The sequence below is a fragment of the Mobula birostris genome, chromosome 12, assembly GCF_030028105.1.
Source record: "Mobula birostris isolate sMobBir1 chromosome 12, sMobBir1.hap1, whole genome shotgun sequence".
Taxonomy (NCBI): domain Eukaryota; kingdom Metazoa; phylum Chordata; class Chondrichthyes; order Myliobatiformes; family Myliobatidae; genus Mobula; species Mobula birostris.
The window spans coordinates 18702898-18716456 of NC_092381.1; the positions used below are offsets into that span (position 1 = coordinate 18702898).

The 13559-nt window shown below is 43.1% G+C and overlaps 1 protein-coding gene across 9 annotated transcripts in view; it reads right to left on the reverse strand.

Annotated features, from left to right (window-relative positions):
- Positions 1-4035: 4035 nt before the first annotated feature.
- Positions 4036-13559, reverse strand: part of LOC140205764 (kynurenine--oxoglutarate transaminase 3-like) — a 113792-nt gene continuing 104268 nt past the window's right edge. For all 9 annotated transcript variants that reach the window (XM_072273385.1, XM_072273390.1, XM_072273389.1 and 6 more), the window contains 2 exons: positions 4314-4400; positions 4036-4188 (listed from right to left, as the gene is read on the reverse strand). In XM_072273385.1, coding sequence (XP_072129486.1) covers positions 4138-4188; positions 4314-4400 — 138 coding nt within the window. In that variant the 3' untranslated portion in view covers positions 4036-4137. The remainder of the gene's footprint in view (positions 4189-4313; positions 4401-13559) is intronic.

Below are 13559 nucleotides of genomic sequence, written 5' to 3' on the forward strand. Positions count from 1 at the left end.
TCTATCTCGTTATGATCTTGCAATTTGTTTGCCAGTGCCGCACTTTTTCAGTAGTTTTACACTTTACTCTGCATTGTTATTGTTTTACCTTATTTTAGCTCAATAATGATTTGGACTGTATGAACAGTATGCAAGACAAGCTTTTCATTGTATCTTGGTACATTTGACAATAACAAACCCCATATCAATATGGTAGATGGGAATCTACAGGGAGGTTGGTGTGCTAAACAGTCTTATGGCACCATTTCACTCCCTATTCCCCCAAATTAGGCAACAGCAATGTGGAAAGTAGCAATAATTCCTCACTTGGGACATCCGCATGCAAGTCACAGCTGTCACGTCACTGTTTCACTGAACATTGGTGACAGAGACATGTATCGACTTTATGTCTGTATTGTATTTTGTGTTGCACGTTTATTATGGAGTATGGTAATTTGACACTTGCGTTGGGATGAGGTAGATGCAAATGAGTAATCTGTTTTACATAGACCATACAACAGTACAGCACAAGAACAGGCCATTCGGCCCACAATGTTGTGCCGAACCAGCTGAAAAACAAATCAAAAACACCCAAATACTAATCCCTCCTACCTACACCATGTCCATAGCCCTCCATCTTCCTTATATCCATGTGCCTATCTAAACATCTCTTAAAAATATCTAACGTGTCTACCAACGATCCCAGGCAGCACATTCCAGGCACCTATGACTCTCTGAGTAAAACACTTACCCTCAAATCCCCTTTGAACTTACCCACTCTCATCTTCAATGCATACCTTCTGGTATTAGACATTTCAACCCTGGGAAACAGATGCTGTCTGTCTACTCTATCTTATAAACCTCCATCAGATCTTCCCTCAGCCTGTCCTCTCCAGCGAAAACAACCCAGGTTTATCCAGCCTCTCATGATAGCAGTTTAGTTAGTTAGTTTGCTTAAGTTTAGTTGAGAGGGAGTGAGCCGGGGTGATATTTTTTATTGGTTGCTTAGTTGCACTAATTTGAACGCTAATTACTTTTATTTTGCTATATTGCAAATTTAGTTCAGTTAGTTTTTTATCGCTATAAGATCGTTAGTTTTTGCTTGTTTCCGAATAAAGGATCAAAGTACTTTTCTTTTACTTGGAACGCAGTTATTTGGAGGCGTGTCATACAGTGTTAACTCCAGTACACAGTCTCTCAGCGGTTTTATAGTTTGTTCTCAAGTAACCACTACAGTTGGGGAGGTACATCATCGTGGCTTAAAAGCTGCAATGGAGGAGAGGAAAACTGCAGAGCAAAGAGGACTTGAACTCTTCAGTGTGACCTCCCCATTCCCCTGAGTCCCTGCACAATCAACAGGCCTGATCAACTCCTTTGGTGTGAGCCACTACGAGCAAGTAAAACAGAAAATCTACAGCACATTCAGCCCACAATGTTGTGTCGACCATGTAACCTACTCTAGAAGTTGCCTCGTGTTTGCCTCGTGTCACCTCGTGTTTGCACTAGAATTTCCCTACTGCATAGCCTTCTATTTTTCTAAGCTCCATGTACCTATATAAGAGTCTCTTAAAAAACCCTGTTGTATCCACCTCTACTTTTGCTGGCAGTGCATTCCACGCACCCACCACTCTCTGTGTGAAAACCTTACCTCTGACATCCCCCTTGTACGTACTTCCAAGCACCTTAAAACTATATCTCCTCTGTTAGCCATCTCACTCCTGGCAAAAAGCCTCTGGCTATCCACACAATCAATGCCTCTCATCATCTTATACACCTCTATCAGGTCACCTCTTATTCTCTGTTGCTCCAAGGAGAAAAGGCCAAGTACACTCAAGCTATTCTCATAAGGCATGCTCCCCAATCCAGGCAACATCCCTGCACGCTCTCTTAGCATCCACAACCTTCCTGTAATGAGGTGACCAGAACTGAACACAGTACTCCAAGTGGGGTTTAACTAAGGTCTTATATACAGTGGTATGCAAAAGTTTGGGCACCCCTGGTCAAAATTTCTGATACTGTGAATAGCTAAGCAAGTAAAAGATGACCTGGTTTCCAAAAGGCATAAAGTTAAAGATAACATATTTCTTTAATATTTTTAAGCAAGATTACTTTTTTATTTCCATCTTTTACAGTTTCAAAATAACAAAAAAGGAAAAGGGCCCAAAGCAAATGTTTGGGCACTCTGCATGGTCAGTACTTAGTAACACCCCCTTTGGCAAGTATCACAGCTTGTAAACGCTTTCTGTAGCCAGCTAAGAGACTTTCAATTCTTGTTTGGGGGATTTTTGCCCATTCTTCCTTGTAAAAGGCTTCTAGTTCTGTGAGATTCTTGGGCTGTCTTGCATGCACTGCTCTTTTGAGGTCTATCCACAGATTCTCGATGATGTTTAGATCGGGGTCTGTGAGGGCCATGGCAAAACCTTCAGCTTGCACCTCTTGAGGTAGTCCATTGTGGATTTTGAGGTGTGTTTAGGTTCATCATCCTGTTGTAGAAGCCATCCTCTTTTCATTTTTGACTTTTCTCACAGACGGTGTGATGTTTGCTTCCAGAATTTGCTGGTATTTAATTGAATTCATTCTTCCCTCTACCAGTAAATGTTCCCCATGCCACTGGCTGCAACACAAGCCCAAAGCATGATCGATCCATCCCCATGCTTAACAGTTAGAGAGGTGTTCCTTTCATGAAATTCTGCATCCTTTTTTCTCCAAACATACCTTTGCTCATTGGAGCCAAAAAGTTCTATTTTAACTTCATCAGGCCACAGGACTTGTTTCCAAAATGCATCAAGCTTGTTTAGATGTTCCTTTGCAAACTTCTGACGCTGAGTTTTGTGGTGGGGATGCAGGAAAGGTTTTCTTCTGATGACTCTTCTATGAAGGTCATATTTGTGCAGGTGTCGCTGCACAGTAGAACAGTGCACCACCACTCCAGAGTCTGCTAAATCTTCCTGAAGGTCTTTTGCAGTCAAACAGGGGTTTTGATTTCCCTTTCTAGCAATCCTATGAGCAGTTCTCTCAGAAAGTTTTCTTGGTCTTCCAGACCTCAACTTGACCTCCACCATTCCTGTTAACTGCCATTTCTTAATTAGATTACGAACTGAGGAAACGGCTACCTGAAAACGCTTTGCTATCTTCTTATAGCCTTCTCTTGCTTTGTGAGCATCATTTATTTTAATTTTCGAAGTGCTAGGCAGCTGTTTAGAGGAGCCCATGGCCGCTGATTGTTGGGACAAGGTTTGAGGAGTCAGGGTATTTATAAGGCTTTGAAATTTGCATCACCTGGCCTTTCCTAACGATGACTGTGAACAAGCCATAGCCCTAACAAGCTAATTACGGTCTGAGAACTTGGTAAAAGTTATCTGAGAGCTCAAATCTCTTGGGGTGCCCAAACTTTTGCATAGTGCTCCTTTCCTTTTTTTCACTCTCTATTGTACTAAACAAAAATAATACACTAATCTTGCTTAAAATGTTGAAAAGAATGTTTCATCTTTAACTTTATGACTTTTGGAGATCAGTTCATCTTCTACTTATTTAACTATTCACAGTAACCGAAATTTTGACCAGGGGTGCCCAAACTTCTGCACACCTCTGTGGGTGTAACATTACCTCTATCTGCAGTAGCTGACCAAACGGCCAGTGATTACAGGTGAATATAGTTCCGCCTTTGTTTGGATAACAACAAAAAGTTCATTGGCTATCAGTAGGTGCAGCATCTCACTAAAAATCAAGACACGGGTACTGATCCACTTCACCTTCAGTTCAATTGCTTCCTTCCTTTTCAAGTCCATGCGGTAAAAGCAAATGCCTCAGGGAAGATTTTTCCCGTTTCCTCCCTGTGCCATGCAATCCAGCCTGCAGAGGAGTCTGTGAGCAGCGACAGTAGCACAACCCATGATGCTTGCCGGGTGGGTACTGTACGCATTTTATTCTTTACATGTGCCACAGCAGTGAGAAAGTACACCAACTGAAAAGATGAAGTTTCATTTTAAAACAGTGTTTAACAGACCGCCAGTTCTTTCCATTATTTGACCAAATCATCTGGGCTTTAACAAAATAAAGTAGTAAAGGTTATTTGTTTATTTGAGATGAAATTAGAGGCCACTACGGTTTGATGCATTCTTTCATGACAATGACCAGAATTCAGTGAAGGCATGGCTTTCATCCCCAGTTCTTCAGAATGGCCTCTGCTGAATCCAAAGTACTATCTTGCTGTTTGAAAAAAATAAAAGAAAACACTTTACACAATGTACTAAGTAGGTTTGCACAAATATACATTTGTACTTTGTTCTTCTTGAATTACCAGATGCAGAGCGCGGTTAAACCAATAGACTGACCTTGATAAAGCAGAAGCGAATGTATTTCTCATAAAGACTCTTGCTTTGGTCACTGACAAATGAAGTCACAGGGATAGTTGCCAGTTTCTGAAAGAAAAAGAAAAGTTCTCAACCAAACAGAAAAATGAATGTAAGTGAAGATTTACTTTCAGGTACAATGCCATTTTGGAGACACCTGAGCTTATTCCGTACACATCATCATCATTATGTGCTGTGTCATATTGACGTGAGCAATCATGGTCTTATCTTGGCCTAATCAAAGCACAAAAATTGTTTGCCATTCCCTTCTTCTGGACAGTGTCTTTACAAGACGGGTGACCCCGGCCATTATCAATACTCTTCAGAGATTGTCTGCCCGGTGTCAGTGGTCACATAACCAGGACTTGCGATATGCGCCAGCTGCTCGTACGACCACCCACCACCTCTTCCCGCCGCTTCACCTGATCCTGATTTTGGGGAGGGGGCTAAGCAGGTGTTACACCTTACCCAAAGGTGATCTGCAGGCTAGTGGAGGCAAGGAGTGGCTTACACCTCTTTTAGTAGAGACATAGCTCAACCCTGCCACCCATACACATTTCAGTTTTAGAACATTTTCTCTGTACTGCTGACCTTCCTTGCTTCTTTCCTGCTTTTAGTCACAGTCATAAAGCACGACAGCACAGAAACAGGCCCTATGGCTCATCTAGTCTTGGCTGAAATGCTGTTCTGCCTTGCCCCATCAATCCACACCCTGGACCTAGCCCTCATACCCCTCCCATCGATGTACTCACGCAAATATCCCTTAAATGTTGAAACTGAACCTGAATCTACCATTTCCACTGGCAACTCATTCCACACTCACATCACCCTCTGAATGAAGAAGTTCCCCCTCAGGTTCCCTTAAATATTTCACCTCTTAGCCTTAACCTGTAACTTCTAGTTCTAGTCCCACACAACCTCAGTGGAAAAAGCTTGCTTGCATTAACTCTATCTATATACCCAATATAATTTTGTATACTTGCACCACTGTCAAATCTCTCACTCTCTTACACTCCAGGGAGTAAAGTTCTAACCTATTAAACCTTTCCCTATAACTCAGGTCCTCAAGTCCCGGCAGCATCCTCGTAAAAGTTCTCTGTACTCTTTCAATCTTATTGATCTCTTTCCTGTAGGTAAGTCTTTCCAATTACAAAATTCAGAACTTGGAGTATGGTACCACATGGTGATATGATTTATCACAACCCAACCCCTGAAACAATTAGAAAACTAGGACCACAAAATAAAAAGAAACAGAAAACTCAGTAGGTTAGGCAGCATATGTGGAAGGAGAAACAATGTTAATGTATCAGATCACTTTGACTTTGAATCCTGGTTTCACCCAAACACATACCTTCTATGGCGCTCCACCCTCACCAATCTCAACATCCTTTGTTCTGCCAGATTTACAAACTTGCTCTCTGCTCCACGTTTACAAATACAGTACTGTGCAAAAGTCTCAGGTACCCTAGCAATATATATGTATCTCAGATTTTTGCACAGTACTGTACTTTGTGAATGCCTTCAAACTATGACCGGAGGAAAGTATTGGTGGGGGGATATCATGGTAGGTTCCTTTGAACACAGAGAGTGGTGGGTGCATGGAACACGCTACCAAGGCTGGTGATACGAGGCAGATACTTTAGAAACATTTAGGAGACTCTTAAATTGGAGGGCTCTGTGGGGGGGAAGCACTAGACAGATTGGCACAACATGTGGCTAAGAAGGTGTATGGTGTGCTAGTCTTCATTACTCGGAGAACTGCAGGCTAGTATAATCCGCTAATAGAAAGGTTGTGAGTGGTGGTAAAAATCTTCTGAGGTGTATATATTTCAATGCTGGGAGTATTGCGGGGAAGGCGGATAAGTTGAGGGCGTGGATTGACACGTGGAATTATGACGTTATAGCAATTAGTGAAATTTGGCTACAGGAGGGGCAGGACTGGCAGCTTAATATTCCAGGGTTCTGATGTTTCCAATGTGATCGAGGCAGAGGAATGAAAGGTGGAGGAGTAGCATTGCTTGTTAGGAAACATATTACAGCAGTGCTCAGGCAGGACAGATTAGAGGGCTTGTCTACTGAGTCCTTATGGGTGGAGCTGAGAAACAGGAAAGGTATGGCCACATTAGTGGGATTGTATTACAGACCACCCAATAGTCAACGTGAATTGGAAGAGCAAATCTGCAGAGAGATAGCAGGCAACTGCAAGAAACATAAAGTTGTGGTGGTAGGGGATTTTAATTTTCCATATATTGATTGGGACTCCCATACTGTTAGGGGTCTAGATGGTTTAGAGTTTGTAAAATGTGTTCAGGAAAGTTTTCTAAATCAATATATAGAGGGACCAACTAGAGGGGATGCAATATTAGATCTCCTGTTAGGAAACGAGTTAGGACAAGTGACGGAAGTCTGTGTAAGGAGCACTTTGGTTCCAGTGATCATAACACCATTAGTTTCAACTTGATCATGGACAAGGATAGATCTGGTCCTAGCGTTGAGGTTCTGAACTGGAAGAAGGCCAAATTTGAAGAAATGAGAAAGGATCTAAAAAGCGTGGATTGGGACAGGTTGTTCTCTGGCAAAGGTGTGATTGGTAGGTGGGAAGCCTTCAAAGGAGAAATTTTGAGAGTGCAGAGTTTGTATGTTCCTGTCAGGATTAAAGGCAAAGTAAATAGGAATAAGGAACCTTGGTTCTCAAGGGATATTGCAACTCTGATAAAGAAGAAGGGAGAGTTGTATGACATGTATATGAAACAGGAAGTAAATAAGGTGCTTGAGGAGTATAAGAAGTGCAAGAAAATACTTAAGAAAGAAATCAGGAGGGCTAAAAGAAGACATGAGGTTGCCTTGGCAGTCAAAGTGAAGGATAATCCAAAGAGTTTTTACAGGTATATTAAGAGCAAAAGGATTGTAAGGGATAAAATTGGTCCTCTTGAAGATCAGAGTGGGCGGCTATGTGCGGAACCAAAGGAAATGGGGGAGATCTTAAATAGGTTTTTTGCGTCTGTATTTACTAAGGAAACTGGCATGAAGTCTATGGAATTAAGGGAAACAAGTAGTGAGATCATGGAAACTGTACAGATTGAAAAGGAGGAGGTGCTTGCTGTCTTGAGGAAAATTAAAGTGGATAAATCCCCGGGATCTGACAGGGTGTTCCCTCGGACCTTGAAGGAGACTAGTGTTGAAATTGCAGGGGCCCTGGCAGAAATATTTAAAATGTCGCTGTCTACAGGTGAGGTGCCGGAGGATTGGAGAGTGGCTCATGTTGTTCCGTTGTTTAAAAAAGGATCGAAAAGTAATCCGGGAAATTATAGGCCAGTAAGTTTAACGTCGGTAGTAGGTAAGTTATTGGAGGGAGTACTAAGAGACAGAATCTACAAGCATTTGGATAGACAAGGACTTATTAGGGAGAGTCAACATGGCTTTGTGCGTGGTAGGTCATGTTTGACCAATCTATTGGAGTTTTTCGACGAGGTTACCAGGAAAGTGGATGAAGGGAAGGCAGTGGATATTGTCTACATGGACTTCAGTAAGGCCTTTGACAAGGTCCCGCATGGGAGGTTAGTTAGGAAAATTCACTGGCTAGATATACATGGAGAGGTGGTAAATTGGATTAGACATTGGCTCAGTGGTAGAAGCCAAAGAGTGGTAGTAGAGAATTGCTTCTCTGAGTGGAGGCCTGTGACTAGTGGTGTGCCACAAGGATCAGTGCTGGGTCCATTGTTATTTGTCATCTATATCAATGATCTGGATAATAATGTGGTAAATTGGATCAGCAAATTTGCTGATGATACAAAGATTGGAGGTGTAGTAGACAGTGAGGAACATTTTCAGAGTCTGCAGATGGACTTGGACCAGCTGGAAAACTGGGCTGAAAAATGGCAGATGGAGCTTAATACAAACAAGTGCGAGGTATTGCACTTTGGAAGGACAAACCAAGGTAGAACATACAGGGTTAATGGTAAGGCACTGAGGAGTGCAGTAGAACAGAGGGATCTGGGAATACAGATAGAAAATTTCCCAAAAGTGGCGTCACAGGTAGATAGGGTCGTAAAGAGAGCTTTTGGTACATTGGCCTTTATTAATCAAAGTATTGAGTATAAGAGCTGGAATGTTATGATGAGGTTGTATAAGGCATTGGTGAGGCCGAATCTGGAGTATTGTGTTCAGTTTTGGTCACCAAATTACAGGAAGGATATAAATAAGGTTGAAAGAGTGCAGAGAAGGTTTACAAGGATGTTGCCGGGACTTGAGAAACTCAGTTACAGAGAAAGGTTGAATAGGTTAGGACTTTATTCCCTGGAGCGTAGAAGAATGAGGGGAGATTTGATAGAGGTATATAAAATTATGATGGGTATAGATAGAGTGAATGCAAGCAGGCTTTTTCCACTGAGGCAAGGGGAGAAAAAAAAACCAGAGGACATGGGTTAAGGGTGAGGGGGGAAAAGTTTAAAGGGAACATTAGTGGGGGCTTCTTCACACAGAGAGTGGTGGGAGTATGGAATGAGCTGCCAGACGAGGTGGTAAATGCGGGTTCTTTTTTAACATTTAAGAATAAATTGGACAGATACATGGATGGGAGGTGTATGGCGGGATATGGTCCGTGTGCAGGTCAGTGGGAGTAGGCAGAAAATGGTTCGGCACAGCCAAGAAGGGCCAAAAGGCCTGTTTCTGTGCTGTAGTTTTTCTATGGTTCTAACTGAGTTTGAGCTGCGAGGTAATGTTGCAGTTCTATAAAACCCTGGTTAAACCACACATGGAATATTGTGCTCAATTCTGGTTGCCTCATTATAGAAAGGATGTAGAAACTTTAGGGAGGTGCTGAGGAGATGTACTAGGATGCTGCTTGGATTAGCAAGCCTATCTTAAGAGGACAAATTGAGAAAGCTAGGGCTTTCCTCTTTGGAGTGAAGGAAGATGAAAGGTGAATTGATACAGGTGTATAAAATGGAAAGAGGCATAGAAAGAGTGGACAGACAGTGATGCTTGCTAGGGTGGAAATGGCGAATACTGGGGGCGTCATTTTAAGGAAAGAATAGAGGGAATGTCAGAGACAAGTTCTTTACACGGAGAGTGGTGAATGCATGGAACGTTCTGCTTGGGATGGTGGTTGAGGCAGATACATTATGGGCATTTAAGAAACATGGATGGTAGAAAATTGGAGGGCTATGTAGGAGGGAGGGTTAGATTGATGTTCGAGCAGTTTGAACGGTCAGCACAACATTGTGGGTGGAAAGGCCTGTATATGCTGTTCTATGTTCTACGAAAGTCTACGAAAGTTGGTTGGCTCATTTGCTAACGGCTTCGCTACCCATATCAAACCATGCTCCATAGAGGCCTGACTTGCTAGATGTAGCGGCTGGAGAATCACTGACCGATCCCACCAGTCGACAGCAACGGCATTGCCACCCGTTCATGGTTGTTGGTCATACTCAGTTCCGCAACTAACTGCCTGACTACAGAGCCACGTTTCTGTTTACCCAGCTGAAAGGAGTGGTGCGGACTGTCAGTTCTTCTGTTTGGGATCACAGGAAACCGTAAGGGGGACGGCCCTGAAACTAAAGTTGAAGATATTTCAGTGTGTTTGGTGCAGTCAGGGATGAGAGAGCAAAGAGATAACAGAAAATGCACGAAGGAGAAATCCAGCTGTGAGCCTGAGGAGATATTTGGCCTTAGAGAATCATCTCCCTTCAGGGAGTCAAATATTTTAGATTAGTTACTCAGTATGTCCATTCCTTCCTATTCTATGCGTAGTGCCACCTGTTATATGTGACCTTCTGAGATTACACAGAAAAAGCGATAAAATCTGCATTGAGAAATATGTCAGATATGTTTACTGTAAATCCAGCTTCGTAAAGCTGTAAAAATCTCCAAGTATAATGCAAATAGTTTGGCAGAAAGTGTAGTAATTATGAGCTGCAACCTTTAATGGACCACAAGCCAAATGGATTAGTAGGACAGTAGGATAGTGTGCATTGGCAAATTCAACATTGGCCAGCACTCTCTACACACTTGCTCTGATTCTTCACAATGCCTAGTGTTTCAGTGGGGTTCTTGTTACAGTGCATTTTTCCACGACTGCTTTTGGCACGGGTTAGAAAGCTCTCTTAGCTTGCTGTTATACAGATATCCAGCACACCTGATGTAGACATATATACTCAGTGGCCATTTTATAAGCTTTATCTAATAAAGTGGCTACTGAGTGTATGTTCATGGTCTCCTGTTGCTCTAGCCCATCCACTTCAAGATTCAATGTATTGTGCATTCAGCACTGCACACCTCTGTTGTAACGTGTGGTTATCTGAATTACTATCACATCCCTATCAGCTTTAACTAGTCTCCTCTGATCTCTCTCATTGACAAGGCATTTCCACCCACAGAACTGCCACTCACTGGATTTTTTTTTTGTTTTTGCACCATTCTTTGTGAACTCAGAGGGTGCAAATCCCAGGTGACCAGCAGCTTCTGAGATACTCACACCACCCCATCTGGCACCAATGATCACTCCACGGTCAAAGTCACTTGGACGATATTTCTTCCCCATACTGATGTTTGGTCTGAACAACAACTGAACTCCTTGGCCATGTCTGCATTGAGATGCTGCCACATGATTGGCTGATCAGATATTTGCATTAACGAGCAGGTATACAGGTGTACCTCATAAAGTGACCACTGAGTGTACAAAGGAGTAATTTCACTGTATTTTAAAATGGAGGGGAGATGTGGGGTGAATATTGTGCAGTGAGCTGTTGAGGGGGGTGTGTTGGGTTAGACAACTATTTATATCATCTCTATTTATTATATAACTATTTATATAGTCAGTCATAGTCATACTTTATTGATCCCAAGGGAAATTGGTTTTCGTTACAGTTGCACCATAAATAATTAGATAGTAATAAAACCATAAATAATTAAATAGTAATATTTAAATTATGCCAGGAAATAAGTCCAGGACCAGCCTATTGCCTCAGGGTGTCTGACCCTCCAAGGGAGGAGTTGTAAGGTTTGATGGCCACAGGCAGGAATGACTTCCTATGACGCTCAGTATTGCATCTCGGTGGAATGAGTCTCTGGCTGAATGTACTCCTGTGCCCAACCAGTACATTATGTAGTGGATGGGAGACATTGACCAAGATGGCATGCAACTTGGACAGCATCCTCTTTTCAGACACCACCGTCAGAGAGTCCAGTTCCATCCCCACAACATCACTGGCCTTACGAATGAGTTTGTTGATTCTGTTGGTGTCTGCTACCCTCAGCCTGCTGCCCCAGCACACAACAGCAAACATGATAGCACTGGCCACCACAGACATAATACAGATATAATCTGTAAAGAGATTGTATGTTCTCCCTGTTACTGCATAGGTTACCTCTGGGTGAGACCATAAGATACAGGAGCAAAATTAGGCTATTTGGCCCATTAAGTCTGCTCCGCCATTCAATCATGGCTGAGTTATTTATTATAACTCTCAACCCAATTCTCCTGCATACCCCCTGTAACCTTTGATACCTTTTCTAATCTACCAGAGTCGATTAACCTCCACTTTAAATATACCCAATGACTTGGCTTCCACAACCAAACGTGGCAATTAATTCCACAGATTCACCACCCTCCAGCTAAAGAAATTCCTCATCTCTGGGGTGCACTGTGGTTACAGTACCAGTGGCCCAGGTTCAATTCCCACTGCTGCCTGTAAGGAGTTTGTACGATCTCCCCGAGATTGCATGAGTTTTTTCCAGATGCTCTGGTTTCCGCCTATAATCCAAAGGCATACTGGTTGACAGGTTAATTAGTCATTATAAATTGTCCCGTGATTAGGATAGGATTAAATTAGGGGATTGCTGGGTGGCGCTGCTTGAAGGGCAATAAGGGCCTATTCCACGCCGTATCTCCAAATAAATAAAGAAATAATAAATGGACGTCCTTCCACTCTGAGACTGTGCCCTCTGGTCCTAGACTCCCTCGCTATAGGAAACATCCTCACCATATCCATTAGCTCTTTCAATGTTCAATGGGTTTCAATGAGGTCACCCCTCATTTTTCTGAACTGCAGCAAGTACGGACCCAGTGCCATCAAACACTCCTCATATGTTAACCCTTTTATTCCTGGGATCATTCTCATGAACCTCCTTTGGATCTCTCTCCAAACCCAGCACTTCCTTTCTTAGATAAAGGGCCAACATTTCTCACAATACTCCAAATGCAGTCTGACCAATGTCTTATAAAGCCTCAGCAACACATCCTGGTTTCTATATTCAAGTCCACTCAAAATGACTGCTAACATTGTATTTGCCTTCCTTACCACTGACTCAACTTGCAAGATAACCTGCAGGGACTCCTGCACAAGGACACCCAAGTCCCTTTGCACCTCTGATATTTGGATTTTCTCCCCATTTAGAAAGTAGTGTATATCTTTAATCCTTCCATCAACGTGCATGACCATACACTTCCAGACACTATATTCCATCTGCCACTTTTTTGCTTAGTCTCCTAATCTATCTAATTCCTTCTGCAGACTCACTGCTTCCTCAGCATTACCTGCACCTCCACCTATCTTCATATCGTCTGCAAACTTGGCCATAAGGCCCTTAATCCCGTCATTCAAATCATTGATATGTGAAAAGAAGCGGTCCTACCCCTGTGGAACACCACTTGTCACTGGGAGCCAACCAAAAAAGGCCCCCCTCATTCCCACTCTTTTTCTTCTGCTAGTCAGCCAATTTTCTACACAACCCGGTCCCTCCCCATGGATCCCCCACCCGGCACTTATCCCTGTAAGCGTAAGTGCTACACCTGTCCCTACACCTCCTCTCTTGCCACCATTCAGGGCCCCAAACAATCCTTCCGGGTGTGGCAACACTTCACTTGTGAGTCTGTTGGGGTCATCTATTGCATCCAGTGCTCTCGGTGCAGCCTCCTCTACATCAGTGAAACCCGACGCAGATTGGGGGACCGCTTCGTCGAGCACCTCCACTCCGTCCGCCACAACAGACAGGATCTCCCAGTAGCAACCCACTTCAACTCTGCTTCCCTCTCCCATTCAGATATGTCCACACATGGCCTCCTCTACTGCCATGATGAGGCTAAACTCAGGTTGGAGGAACAACACCTCACATACCGTCTAGGTAATCTCCAGCCCCTTGGTATGAACATAGAATTCTCCAACTTCTGGTAATTCCCTCCCCCTCCCTTCCTCTATCCCTATTTCACTCTGCCCCCTCCCCCAGCTG